Raw genomic sequence first — 15205 nt, forward strand, 5'->3', positions numbered from 1 at the left:
ATACAAAATCTTTTTTTTTTCTAACTTTTTAAAGTTTGTATAAACATATAATTCTCGAATTTTGTATAATATAACTTATATAATACAATTTTGTATAATATAGTTTGTATACATATTTAAAGTTCAAATATTTATGTTTTTATCAATTAGTTATTTCAAGTTTTTTCATATTGGTATAATTCTAGACTTTGTATAACTCAATTAGACAAAAAAAAAGATTGAATTATACAAACTAGATGTGTATTTTATAAATTATTGTTCTCTCTCGCTTGCCTCTCTCCTCCTTCTCTCAATCTCGCTCACCTCTCTTTTCACTCTCTCTCACACTCTTTGCCCTCTCTTACTCGCCTCTCTCCTCCTTCTCTATCTCGCTCGACACTCTCCTCCGTATAAAATCTAATAACAAATCATAATTAGCAGACTATAGTTATGGTGCATAATCAAGCTATTTTTGAATTGTTATATATGAAAGTTCTTCAATAAATAATTTATGCATGCAAAGTGTTGATATGAATTCTACCACAACAAATTACTTTATAAATTGTATTTCAAAAACAATCTATAGTACCCTTTTTTTGTGTGTCACAAATCCAAAGTTTTTATCTAATTTTGTCTTCTCTTATAAGACCCAAATAACTTGTCAACCATCTAAATTACTAATAGTTATGTGTATATAACAGATTAAAGAATGCTGCTGATATTATTGTCAACCATATATTACATATAAAGTAAAACATAACTAATGACGCTTTCCAGAGGTGGAATCTTCTAGTTCTTCCTATTTGACCCGAAACCGATCGATCTAGCCATGAGCAGGTTGAAGAGAGCTCTAACAGGCCTTGGAGGACCGAGCTCTAATGTTTTTTTTGTTGGGACCACCAGATTGATGAATTTTAATATTAACATTAGCAAAAGATGATAAAACATTCTTCTTCAAATCAAAGTGAAATAAGTAGCTTTCGTTTGCAAGAGTTCTTGGAAATCAAAACTACCTGATTTACAAGAATTCTTTTTTTTCGCTTAAATATAGATTTACACAATTAACTTAAAATTCCAGACCTCAAAAACAGAGTGAAGGGTTGTCAAAAATTTAGCAATAAACGGGATGTGTTTGGACTGAAAAAGATTTTATAAAGTATTATTTAATGACTTCAATTCTTTAGAATGTCATTCAGGTTATTTGTGAATATAGCAACACATAATGTTTACCAATAGGATTCATATAAACATGCGAAGGTAAGTATTGTTATATGTTATGAATTAGACTAGATTATAGTAAAAACATGATTCTTGGAAAATGTCACTACTAATGTATTTGCATTATATTGATTTAAGCAGAATAGAGAAGACAAAGCAGCTGCACAGGCTGCCGCCCAAGCTGCTGAAGCCGAAGCTGCTTGTGATACTGCAACAGCAATGAAGAAGTCAAAGAAGTGGAATATGCCACAGAAGCCTGATTTAAGAAGTTGCTTGGATAGGAATCCCACGTAAATAAAAATCAAGTCAGTGTTTGGTTAAGAACCTCAATTTGAAAATGCTACATTTTCTCATATCTAGACAAATTTAGACTTTGATTTAGTAAAATATTGCTACATAATCTAATAACTAGACACATTTTACAATACTGCTATGTTTTGTAGTAGTATTTTATTGAATATTCTGCTTTAACAGTCAATATTATTGTCAACAATATATAAAATGAACTAAAACATAACTAATACAAGTAATGAATCAAGATATACAAAATAAAATTTGGTTTATAGAATAAATTTGACATACCTTTGAATTGAGACTTAGTTTATTTATATACCTTTGAATTGAGACTTAGTTTATTTATGTTTCAAAAGAATTCAAACTCTAGAGATAGATAAATGTTAGACTTGATCAATCGCAATAAAAATTAAAGATTTGGGTATGTAGGAAAAAGTAAAATATATTTAATATGTTAAAGAAGAATACAACGACAGATCACACAAAATCATTATTTCAATCTTCCATGATATGATAAACATTATTCTTCTGACATAAGAACCATTCGTTTGCAAGAGTTATTAGAAAATCAAAACTACAAAATTTACAAGAATTTTTTTTTCTAATTAGATATAGATCTACACAATTAACTTTAAATTTCAGACCTCAAAAATAAAAAATAAAAACATTTTGATCTATAATTCAACTAATCAAGATGTCAAAAATTAGAACTTTTAGAGGAACACAACAAAACTCTAATCAAAATTCCACAATTCAATAGATCAAACATCAGAACTTTAAAAAAAATGGAAAAAAAGAGGAAAAATTAACATTGAATTATATCAAGAAAGAGATTAAAAATTAAAAATCGAGACATACCTTGTATTCTTTTAGAATTAAGAACTTAGATCTATTGTGGCTTAAGTTGTCACAAGATCATATCACTAGTCTACGTACTGAGATAAAATTGAATACTATAGTCAAAGAAATAAGTTTTTACATATATGTGTTGGAAATAATGTGATATATTTCTCATATGAGGTTTTGTAGTACCAGCATTGAAGATTCTAATGTATTCAAAACATCTAACAAAACTCATCACAGCTCGTAGCAACATTTCCACTTCTATATACCACACACAAGAAACATAACCATGTCATTGTTCATTAAAGCAAATGGAATGGCCAAAATTGAAGCCATCGGTATAATCAATGCATACTAAAAAAAAAAAGACCTACTCTCCGCGTATCAACATTGACAAATACGAAATAAAACACTGGAGTTGAAACCGAAAACACTCTGTAACTTACTAGTGTATTTACAACTCACTAGGCAAATTTGGTCATCATAATCAACATCCCTGAATGAAACAAATGGTACAGTCACCTCCTTAAAGCACCATAATTCCTAGTTGCCTGCAAAGAACATAAGTTATGCACGCCATGTCCAAATTAGAAAACCAACCTTTGTAAGGTGAGGTAAAATGCACAACTTTTCGAATGCTCACGGAAGCAGAGACAGTTTAAGTGTGTTCCTTATATGTAGTTTCCCTAAAAACAATTGCATCTCTCGTCAACATGGGCCTAAGTCTCCTTTACCTCAGAACTCAGAAGGAAGAAAACAGCAAGAGTTTATGAAATCTTAGTTTACTTTGATCACTCAGTAATTCTCCAATAACATAGTTTACAATTTATTTCTTCAAAAAATGAGCCACTAAAATCTGATTAGGAATTTCATTTGAAATGATTGAACGTATTCAGGTAATCATGCATAATGATGAGATAGACTCAAGCCACAATATTAGATTGCAGAAGCATGTGCTTGACCGAGTTTCTCACAAAGATAATTAAAAAGACATAAACTATAAAGAAGGCAGCATAATTATAAGCACACCACAGAAGAAGCAAAGAGCAAAATTCAACTTCAACGTGATTAACATATTGTATGGAGAAGAAATAAGTTTCAAATTTTATTTGTCATACTATAAGCATTGCCTTTAAAGCATATATATGATTCAATTTATATATACTTTCTGATACATCACTTACCCGAGGTCGAGGTTTATTCTCTTTCTTTGTCATGTCATCATCATCGTCATCGTCATCTTCATTAACATCCATGAGCATCCTTTGAAGTGAAGATGAGGAGCTATCTGGTTTTCTTCCCCTTTTAGCCGCTGTTGCTGAACCTCTACTCCTTCCCCTTGGAGCAGCCCTTTTGCGTCCTTTGGCCTGAACCGTCTTATCATCATCCTAGCAACAGGAGACAGCACATAAAGGCGCGATTATGTAGCATACAGCAGGAGGAAGTGAGACAGAAAATTATGATATGTCTAAGAAAAACTTTTCACCAACCAGCTTTTGCAATTTGCATGCACACATCCAAGAAAATTTCACAGGGGTAAATAGATTCAAACTGAAGTGGTGATGTTTTCTGTTACAGCACTGATCAATATTACATTCATCAATAGTAAAAAGCAACTGGAACTCCTAATTCCTAACTCAATGCAAAAGTGATCATCACATAATAGGCGGCTGAAGCACCACAGTTAGAGGTGCAAATGAGGACTAAGAGTGAGTGTCTCCACAGATCATCAGTAAATAGAACAGACATCTATTGCCTTCCTTCTTACTCGAATTTTAGGTTCTTTCATTCACGTTTGGAATTTCTAACTTCAATTCTCAGGCTACGAAAGGAGAGGTAGAATTTAGTAGTCATCAACTCATGCTAAGGTTTTTTATTGCCATTTCTAACACTTCCAGTCTTTTGCTTTCCATTCGTAGGCAGTGTGCAGAATGCTGCCGTTGATTGTACAAAACGCAAATAATGCTCACATAAGACTGCAATTAATTTGTGTGCAAGCTAAATGCCTTTACTTGTTTCCAATTTTCTTTTTTCCCTTCCCTAACACATCGTTCTAGACCAGGAAGGGAAGTGCTTGGGCAAGAAATATACACAATAAGGAAGATCGGACATACTGAGCTTTCGTCAATAACGGTAGTGTCCTGTTTGGCATCTTCATCACTTGAAGGAGATTCCACATTCTCATCATCTGCGGCAATACTTCGCACTGACGCAGATGCGGCAACTGATGCAGATCTGCAGCAACAAACTCTATGTAAAGGACTTCTATGACATGGAGTAACTGCAAACAATGGTTACATTACCTAAAATTATAGCAAATTCTAAATTAGATGCAAACTGTTTAGTAAATTATTGATGAAAGTTTAAGTTTATATAGTAATTGAAAAAAAAAACACAATAAAACACCAAAATGTTAAAACACCAAAACTGTCAGAAGTAGTCACTATAATTGCGTATTTGCACTGATCAAAGCAAAATCAGTGTTATCTATTTGCTTATTTAAGAAAAGCAGTAGAGAATATAGATATAATGGAACTTTATAATACTTGATGCTTAATAGCAACAAGCCACATAGGAAACCTTTCGATGCAAAAGAAAGTAAGATACAAGCACAACCCAAAGCAAAAACCTCTGCATGTGAAAACTATAGTCAAATTGGAATATATGTAAAGAAGACAATATCAGGACAAATAAACGTTAAACTGGAGCATCACTTCTAGGAATCTAGGATAAACCTCTGTGACTGACGGAATCCCAGAGATGCATCAAGGGTTGTCTGCTTCAAGCTATTGGAAGCCCTTCCTCTGCCTCTACCCCTACCCCTTCCCCTTGTAGAGGTCTTGCCAACTTCAGAAGCTTCACGAGAGGATCTAAAAGATTGAGATGACTCTTTCCTTCCTTTTCCAGCAGTAGACTTTGAGGCGGAGGGCATAGAGCCATCCTCATCATCACTGAATGAAACTGCAGATCCTACTCCAGTACTTTTGCCTCTAATATCCTGAGAACCAATACAATGTCCTTAAACATTATGGATCAGATGCCCTTGGATTTTATGTGTTTGGACAAAATAAAAATGGAGATTGACCCTATAAGATCATCCTTAGCTTAAAAATACAAGGAATACCTCCAAAGACTGTCCACTAAAGGAGAAAGGTTGATCATCTTTATTTCTTTCAGTTCTTTGTTTGACACGTTCCTACACAAGCCATGTAATGACATATCACAACATTAGATACCAGTAATGATATTGTGCGATTTACAAGCCCAAGAGAAGCCCAAAAAGATAAGTACAATGAAGAACAATAGATATCAATATGTAAAATTATGCAAAATAGTGAATCGCGGGTCATAGAATGTTTGGAAGAACTTCTCCATCTGTCCAATTCCAAGCAAGAAGAATACAGCTCTTATCATCATCCCAAGACCGATGCATACCATCTTTGGCCAAATTTTAACTAGCAACACATGTACAGTTGAGATGACTGAACATGACCAAGCATATGCAAATTTTTCTGTCAATCTGAACTGTGTAGTGAACAATCATGAATGGACCATAAGGGCCAGACTTGAAGGCCATCTTTATATGTGTTGACCTGGACCGCACTATCTCCCTTTTAAGATAGTGAACGGGTGCCCAACCTATCTTTCCCCAATTGAAAAAAGGCTAACCACACCTATGAGGTTACACTGGTTATGTTGTTGTTGAGTTGAAAGTATATGTCCATGCAACCAAGGGTTTGTCCTAGTGCTCCATGAAGTGTGGGGGGTACAAGCCTTGGAGATCAGAGTTCACATCCCAACAAAGACAAAAAAAAAAAACTAGGTGATTCTTCTTATATGGCCTTACGGAGAGTTACTTATATTTGTATTGGTGGAAGATAGCAGGTATCGAGTGGAATAGTCGAGGTACACGCAACCTAGCTTAATCACCACCGTAAAAAGAAATATCTGTCCCCACCACTACAAAAGTAGAACATATGGTCTCACAGTGAGAGTTAAAAAATTCTAGTAGTACATATGGTCTCACAGTGAGAGTTAAAAAATTCTTACCTCTAAGCACTCTCCAACTTTTAAAATTATATCATCTTCTTCGAATTTCACCGGATCTGAATCACGAGCTATTTTGCTCTGTTAAGAAATGTTTCAAGCTTAGTATCACACATTTAAAGTAGCAATACATAGGAATAGAAGAAAAATGGAAGTAGCAATATCCCTGATTATAGTGACTACCACATAACAAACTGACATACTTACTCGAGTTTCCTCAAGGTTGTATTGTACACAAGAATAAAAAGCCAATTTCTCATCCTTGTTAACAAAATTGTGCAGGGCAACGTCCAGATCGCTGACTGGAAGTACCTCCATTTTCTGAAGCATAAAGTCATTATTAGATAGCTCCAAAGTATTGACAACTAATGAGGACTTTGATGTGCTGTTCTCAGCATCAAGATGCTATGATGTGGTGGAATAGAACCCCAGGGATTGGGGGGCTTGATTTTCCAAAAAAAAAAAATTGTGAACTCGAAAAATAAGAACAATATATGCTTCTGTTTTGGACATAAAATAATGAAAACCCGTGGTTAAGGAAATTGAAATGAGAAGTTTTCAAACTTGACTTGATACCCACCAAATTGCTCTCAGCAACTAAAGCTTCAATGTTTTGCTGATTCAATTCTTCAGGGCGAAGCCGCTCAGAATCATCAAATTTAGCTACAAGAAACAAAGAAATATTCATAGAAGTGGGGTGATGAAAAATACTGTAGTTTACGATATTATTAAACACAAAAGAATCAAAAAATTTGAAGCTAGGACAAGGAGAATGAAGGTATCCAAATGATGGATGAATTATCTTTTAGCACTACAAGTACCATGTATCTGCATTACAGATGGTCTAAAAATTTAGAAAGCCCGAATTGGTAAAAAGTATTTTGAGCAACTATAAGATACTCTTTACTAGTCCCGTAGATGAATTGTAAAACTCCTATGGACAAAATAAATGTTTCTTTCAACTTGGAATAAGCACCGATACAAAACTTGGAAGTGTAAATGTTACTGTGCAACTTGGAATGAACACTGATCAAAAGCTGAAATATCTATTGTTTAATATTAAGCAAGGGGGAACATTCAAGCCGCAAGATACTATTTGTTCTCTAAAAGTCTAGGGCAGGAAATTGAATGCAGAAACATATGACGGCCCATATAATATTTTTGATTGTATGTGAAGAAGTCCAACATCCAACTCAAAACCTTAATGTAATTGATGGAGTAAACCAAAACTTTTTAGATTTCAACCCCATTTGATGCCCTTACAAACCAACACAAGTGGGACATTCTATGTTTCAACAGTACATAGATGACATAACTATCCTTCTTGACAAACTGAAGATTTATCTTATTTATGAGTTATGACAGTCTAAGATGGATAACTTGAGATCCAGTTTCAGTAGCTAATGTTAATAAAGTATCGAGCCCAGGATGTGCAGAGTCTCCATGACATAAATGAATAAGATTTGTTCAAATTATGGACAACGAATAGACTGCACCAACAAAATAATCATATGTTCACTTAGCCAGAACTAAGCTATTAAATTGTGAAACACAAAATACAGTCATCAATGGAAAGCCATGGAAAAGCGGAGATCGGTGGCTGAAACTTGCATAGTGAACAAATGTAAATAGATTCTTCACTCCTAAGATATTTTTAAATTACCTTCCTTGCCAAACTTTTTTGAAGATTTTGAGAATATGAGAATATCCTGTGGATTGGCAACCTATAAATTTGAAAACGTCACGAAAAAGTCTTGCATGCATCTCTATAGAGGGACGCCAGGATTTGTAAATAGCGATTAGAATCGTGATCTAGGAGTAAGTGTAAGAAAGTACCTTCCCCACATATTTTTGTCCAAACCTTTGAGGATTTATAGTCATAAACCCAGAGTAGTCTACCTGTCAGCTTAGTCATCCACAAAGGAACATGAATTTAGCACTAAAATTTAAAAAAGGGAGAAGGGCAACGAATAAAAAGTGAAACACATCACATAAGAAACCCACCTTTACTCGAACTAAAGGGAGCTTTACAGATCCATTATTAGCCTTTTGACTAGATCTTTCTATCAACTTTTTGACCTATCACAATCAGGAGTGGTTAAAATGCAATCACGCTCATAAACTTCTCAATTAAAAGAACAGAAGATAACAAGCGTACAAAAGGTTTATCATATCCTGAACAAATAAAAAGGATGATAAAAGGAGGACAATACATACTACTTTATCCAAATGTTCAAGAATCGAACTGTGATCATTAGGATCAATATCAGGTTCATCCTTCAGCACAACCTGAACCATGCACCATAACAAAAAAAGAAATTTGAATAAATCCTGCGTAGGAATGTAGTTAAAAAAGGAAGCTACCTCAGTATAGAGGAACCATTGGATAAAAGAAGCTACCTCAGTATATTCAAAAGGACGCACTGAGTTCAGAGGTATCTTTGTTGGACGATATTGATTTCCCTAAGTAAAGTAGAAACTATTACTCAAATATAAAAGCATGAATAACACAGGAAAAAAGAGTTAAAGATGGAATTCATGAAGTACAACCTTAATTTCTAATAGAAGTACATGTTTTTGTTTTGATTCACCCTCAATCAGTGATGTCGCAACAGATGAACCTGGCTGAGTAATGTGAAACCCCATACCTGGAACCTCCTGTGACAAGGGAAGCTTCAACTGAAACCAACTTCACAAGAAGGGGTAACTGAAAGAGCGAGTACAGAAATCAAGAAGCTTCAGAATTACTAGCACCTGAGGATCCACTAAGCATTCATGTTCGTGACCCCACACAATAAAATCCAGAAACCGAGGCAGGAAATGCTCATTTATTGCATTTTTTGGATTTGCCTTTACTCTGGAGAATGTGGCAAGAAAACAGAAAAACATTATTGCTCGAACAAAATTGTCAATCGTTCTACTTAATCTTAGCACAGATCTTAAATAGGTTAAGTGAAGAGATCTTCAACTATTATCATCAGTATCTGAAGTCTAAACCAACCTATTTTGGTGAAGTACCAAAATGTTGAACCAGTCTGACACTTGACACCCTTCCTGAGCCTCAGGTCGCATCCATTGTACAGCATGTGGTGTCTTCAAGTACCAAAAGAAACACAATTAAAATCTGTCTTGTCAAGCAGCCAGACAGATCTGAAAAAGAACGAGAATTAATACTTGAAACATTCTGTTCAACCGTTCATCTCTGATATTCCCAAGACCATAAAGAGCAACTGATGTTAAACCCTGCAAAACATGTAGTGAGGTATAAATCCATGCTTCAAACTCAGAAACCTCTTACTGAAGACATCCACAAGCAGACCTTCCTGATAAGAATAGGGTGCAGAGCGATCTGTCCAACACCAGAACCACCGAGATCCATTTTACCAAAATAGTTGACAAGATTGCATGCCGAAAGGATGTCAACTGCAGATAGGTTGTCCTGTAACATAGGTGGACAATAGTAACTCCAGATCAGCACGTAACAGAGAAAATGGTTAGTTGGTATTCAACTTCTCCGATTAAGTTTCCTGGATGGTTGATCCATAAGAATAATTTCTAAATGCTAGTCCAGAAATAACATTGGTGTCCACCTAAAAATTAGCTTTATCTGGAAACAACAAAGTGAGAGTTGTTTGAGTTCATTAGAACAAAGACGCATACAAGTTTGATCTTGAAATAATCAATAGTAAACTTTCCCTGCAAAATCGGATATCCATCTTCCCCTTTTATTCCATTCCAAAACAATGTTAAACTTCCTATGCAAGGATCTTCAGTGAATATTCTATTAGACAAAGTCATGCAGGCTCACTTTGACACTTCCTTGCACTTACCATCACTTCTCCATATCCAATTAAAGTTTTTCTTTTAAGCCTTACCAATTTTTTAATTTTTTTTTAAATGGTAACAAGACCTAATGACATTCAATTATGAACAAGAAAAAGGGTAAAACATGGCCAGTCAGGATTCATAAAGCAATCCGAAACGTGTTTGGAATTGAGGCATACTTAATGTTCTCGCATAATCACTATGTGAGGCGGCGTTATAGCAAGCATCCAAACCACACCCTAGGGGGCAAAACTCAAATTTGTCAGAGAGAAAACTTGTTAAATCTAAAGCACCGATATGAAAATTAGAGATTGAAAAGAATAAAGTTCACCATTCACAATGATGAATTATTACACATAAGCAACTTGTGAGTATCAGGGACCCCCAGTTATTTCCATTTTAACATTTCAACAAATTCATTTTCTGCAACAGGGGTAGCAGAAGCCCAATATTGTCCACCTTAAATGCATGAACAGCAAGCATTCTTAGACGAAAAAAACAAATTATTTTTCTGTAGTTATTGTTTCTTGTTGTTTTTGTGTACATTCCCATTAGTATTTTAACAAAATTAGCATCTAGATTTTCATCTATACATCAATTCCCCACAAAGGAGGATGTATAAATACAAGACATCTTCGGAGTAAAGTTGATTTGCTATCTCATAATTAATTTTGAAGAAGATCACATTGCACACCAAAAGGCAAAGGTATAATCACAAATAGTCCATCTTTTTGTTCCATGAAAAGAAAAAGTAAATAAATTTTCATGGGTTCATACCACACCAGCTGGATCATCGTGATTGCCATGAATGCTGAAAACAGGCAACCCCACATTAAAGTGAGGATCTTCATAATTTACATGACCAAATCTGAATAAGACCCACAAAAGATTAAAAAGAGAAGAAGAGAAATAATATGCTAACAAAGAAGTAAATTTAAAGTAACTTAAAGGGGAGTATTAAATGTAATCACAACTTCAGATAACTTGCAGGAAAATCTTCAAATAGAGCATAGATAAAGGGGGAGCAAGGAAAAAGGAAGAAAACGAAGAAGAATTTCAAATAAACTGCTTTACAGGAAAATCCCCTGATAGAACATAGAAAAAGAGGAGCAAGTCGAGCATAAGATTATTGTTTCAAAAGCTTCAATTACTTTTCCACAAAGCATATAAGTAGTTTTCATACTTATCAATGAAAATAACAAAAAGAAATGAAGAAAAAGAGGTAAAGCATGACAAACTGACAATACGGAAAGAAAAGCGATAACAAGTTAGCAGAGTTCAGATTAATGGTTTTTACAGGTTAGCAAAGTTCACTGTCTGGTCACTAACAACTTGGAATTGCACCGGTTGATCATTGAGACAATAGCGGCGAAGAATCTCAATGGCTTTCACCAGTGTTGCCCTGGATGGCTTATTCTCATGAAACAGATCACCACCGAGAAGCACAAAGTCCACCTGGAGCCAAAGTAAAATCAATATAAGTGATACGAATACATGTATACATAATAACTGACAGATGAAATTTGAATACAGAGATAAACTATTTTGCAATGTAGACACTACCACTAATCTATGTACAATATAACATATTCTACAGGCAATACGCAGGTTATTTTTTAGAAAACTGTTTTCCAAAAATTCATGTCTTTAGTTGTCTAAACTTAAGGCAAGCATTCTCCAACTAGGAAAGACAATACACCAGAACATGCAATGGTTTTCAGGTCTTTCAAGGACAAGTCTTTTTCTCCTACTTCCTCCAACTACCATCGCTTGCCTCATCCTGCTCCTGGAAACTATTCTCAGCGATAGATCACAGTCGCTTGTTTCCCACACACTTAACCACAGCCAATTTTAGCCACTATCCAACGTCTCAACCTCTAAAAACAATCACTTATTACAGCATGCCCCCATCTTATCTCCACCACTTAGCATTGCAATCAGAAACAACTAACACAATCTCACCTGCCCTTGAAAAAGCACAAATTGGGCTTCACTCATGCCACCAAAATACTTTGAATATCACAAGGGGAACAATACAATGAAAAAACAGAACTGAAGAGCATTAGTGATTCTACATTTTCCTTTATCGGTTTGATCGATAAGTTTCATTTCTCGAGTATGGCAGATCATTGGCAATGGAGGCGTGTAGTCACACAGAAGAAATGGTGGAGATCGGTTCCTGCTAGTATATGGTGGACAATTTGGAAAGAAATTTAAGAATTTTTTGAGGAAGAAGTAGCTCTTTACAGAATTTTAAGATGAAGTGCTCTCTTCTTTTTCTCTTGTGTAAAGAACGTTTTGTGGAGGAGGCAGTATCCTTAGTAGATCTGATAGGCGCTCTGTAACTGTTAGGATTTCATAGTTGGATCTGCTGTCCTTTCTCTCTGACTCTGTATTTATGATTTTGGCACTATCCTAGTTCCTTTTTTCTTTAATACTTGAGTTACCATTCTAAAAAAAAAAAAATCTCGAGTATAGAAATTGGGAAGATGAAGAGACAAAATCATGAAAGCACCTGACGTTCAAAGTTATCCTACTGGTCTGACTTGCATGATTTCATGTTTCTATGGAACAGCAACTCATGGGAAGAAACAAATTCTCTCAAGCGTGCACTAGATTCCAACAAAAGCTTATACTTAATTTCGCCCATTTTTGGTAAACAGACCATAGATGATTGTCACAAAGTATCAAAACAATTGACAGGGGAGTGGACAAAAGCAATTTGCCAAACCAAATGGAGAAGAGAAATCATTTTTGCCTGTTTTTTCTCCGCGATTGAACATATCTCTTCAAATGCCTGAAAAGAATCATGCCTACGTACTTCATCCTTCTCCATATAGCCCAAGTGACAGTCCGTAGCGACTAGGATCCTAATGGTGTTGCTCCCCTCATCCCTGGAGAAATTTTCCATTTTGTTTCAAACTCACATTAAATCTAGTAAAAGAAACTCAAGTAAATTTCTGCAAATTCAAAGGAAAACAAAATCGAAAGATTTCATAAACACATAAACCAGGCATTTTGTAGAACAAACTGATCAATTACACTTAAAATAACTTTTAGAACATGCTTAATTTCATATATTCCAATATGAACATATAAAATTTCTACACACTACTTAACACGCATCATATTATTTTCCTTTCCAATTTTTCCTATAAAATTCACATTGCATATACTAAAAATCCAAGTACATTTCTATAATTCAAAGGGAAACAAAATCTAAAATATCTCATAAACTCAGACACCTGTATTCGATTCAACTTGAAATTACTTTCGGAAAAGCTTAATTTCATATGTTCCAATTTGTGAACATGCTAAAAATTTCTATAGACTACTTAACACGCATTATATTATTTTCCCTTCCAGTTTTTTCCAGTAAACTCGCATTGCATATACTAAAAACACTCAAGTAAATTTCTACATATTCAAAGGCAAGCAAAATCTAAAATATTTCAAGTCAGAAACCAGTCATTTCTAGAACAAACTGCTCAATCTAACTTAAAATTACTTCTATAAAATGCTTTATTTCATATATTGCAATTTGTGAACGTGCTTAAAATGTTACTACCTTTGTCCCAATTTGTATGGTACAGTTCAGATTTCGAGATTCAAAATGTGCACATAAATTGGAATGGAGGAAGTATTAACCACTTAAGCTTTGTTAGAATCTCAAAATCCCAAATATGCCACATAAATTGGAACAGAGGAAGTATTAACTACTTAAACTTGTTTAATCCCACCATTCAAACATAAATTGAAATACAGAGCATTGCATGATTTTTGTGCGTGCGTTTTTTACCTTGAAGTATCGTCCATTTGATTGAAGATGAACTCTTAACCTGCAGAAACAACAGGAGAACAAAAAACTAAAAATCAATTGAACGCTACAGAAAAAACCCTAGATACGAAAAAGGAAATGCGCAAAAAAGTAATAGAAATCTTACTTTGATATCTTCAAAAAAAAGAAATTGAGGAGTTGAGATTTGAGAAAGAGATGCAGAAGACAAGTTCTGAGCTGTTTAAGCTATGGCTGCAACTCTTGTGAGACTGACTCACCGGTTGGAATGGGGAAGGAGCCTGGCGGGGAATTTAAAAGAATATTTGCCCCAAAATAAATAGAGAAAAATATATAGTTTTTAGTTTATTAAAAAAAAAATTATAGATTACTTGTAATTTATCAAATACTTCATTTTTTTAGAAATATTAATTTTTTATTCAAAAAACAAATGGCTTGAAATTATAGATTTTTTTTATATGGACCTTTTCTGTTGGGATGATTATTAATTTTTAATTATGTATCAAGTTAACGTTTATCTTAGGAAAATAGGAATATTAGAATAATATCTACAAGGCACTTGTCTTTTGTTGGTAGATTAGAGATTATAAATTTAATGGTACTTTTTAAGATTCAATATTTTGTTTTATTTTGAGCTAAATTGTATATTACGGGGAAAATGAAAATAGATTATACAGAAAAATTAAGAATACAAAGAGAAAAAAAATTGTATGTTCCACCTTGAAAAAAAATTGTTCTTATAAGCGAACAGGATGCAAAAAGTACATAGAAAAATACATGATAATTTTAAAAATTACAATTTATCAACGCATCATAAATTATATGTTGAAATAAGTTACATGAGATCAAATTGGAAAGAGATACAATTATAATAACAGGATGTATAACTGAATTTTTAATAATAGATATTAAGTCACAGTAAATTATTTTATTACGAGAATGATAGATCACATCTAAAAGTAGCCAATGTGAAAATTATATGTAACCTTGCACTATGCACGACATTTTTTATTTCTCAAAATATGATTGGGTTGATTTTATTTTAAAACATTAATAATTGTATTTGGCCGTAGCTATCAAAACATAACTTGATTTTTAGAAGAACAACTAATTCAATCAAAATAATATAATAAAAGATTTTGATTGACTAGTTAATATCTTAACGACCATGTCGAAGAAAAGGAAAACGACTCTTGACTATAT

General features: G+C 33.9%; 1 protein-coding gene across 4 annotated transcripts; it reads right to left on the reverse strand.

Moving 5' to 3' along the window:
• Positions 1-1155: 1155 nt before the first annotated feature.
• Positions 1156-14320, reverse strand: LOC101264663 (double-strand break repair protein MRE11). Of its 4 annotated transcripts, XR_743065.4 has the most exons (24): positions 14151-14305; positions 14006-14045; positions 12965-13100; positions 11504-11661; positions 10984-11074; positions 9701-9820; positions 9556-9624; positions 9383-9474; positions 9136-9238; positions 8932-9039; positions 8782-8844; positions 8599-8670; positions 8386-8460; positions 8218-8280; positions 8045-8105; positions 6962-7044; positions 6589-6702; positions 6385-6462; positions 5459-5530; positions 5070-5332; positions 4449-4569; positions 3519-3722; positions 2781-2885; positions 1156-1405 (listed from the first exon to the last, which is right to left on the reverse strand). XR_743065.4 is itself a non-coding variant. In XM_004246500.5 (23 exons), the coding sequence occupies exons 2-23, from the start codon at positions 14020-14022 to the stop codon at positions 2853-2855; spliced, it is 2196 nt and encodes a 731-aa protein (XP_004246548.2). In that variant the 5' UTR covers positions 14023-14045; positions 14151-14320; the 3' UTR covers positions 2576-2852. The 4 variants fall into 4 exon arrangements, 3 of the variants coding, with proteins under 3 accessions (XP_004246548.2, XP_019071308.1, XP_025888599.1); XM_004246500.5 differs by lacking the exon at positions 1156-1405 and having other exon boundaries at positions 2576-2885; positions 14151-14320; XM_019215763.3 differs by lacking the exon at positions 1156-1405 and having other exon boundaries at positions 2576-2885; positions 14006-14072; positions 14151-14289.
• Between the last annotated feature and the right edge of the window lie 885 nt (positions 14321-15205).

Source organism: Solanum lycopersicum, chromosome 9 (genome assembly GCF_036512215.1).
Source record: "Solanum lycopersicum chromosome 9, SLM_r2.1".
In the NCBI taxonomy this organism is placed as follows: Eukaryota; Viridiplantae; Streptophyta; class Magnoliopsida; order Solanales; family Solanaceae; genus Solanum; species Solanum lycopersicum.

What these genes read in the sequence shown, in the direction of transcription:
- LOC101264663 (XM_004246500.5), bottom strand. An exon ending in TTGAACATTTGGATAAAGTA is followed by an intron (nt 8,461 to 8,598) that starts GTATGTATTGTC and finishes TGATTGTGATAG; the next exon opens with GTCAAAAAGTTGATAGAAAG. An exon ending in TCCCTTTAGTTCGAGTAAAG is followed by an intron (nt 8,281 to 8,385) that starts GTGGGTTTCTTA and finishes CTAAGCTGACAG; the next exon opens with GTAGACTACTCTGGGTTTAT.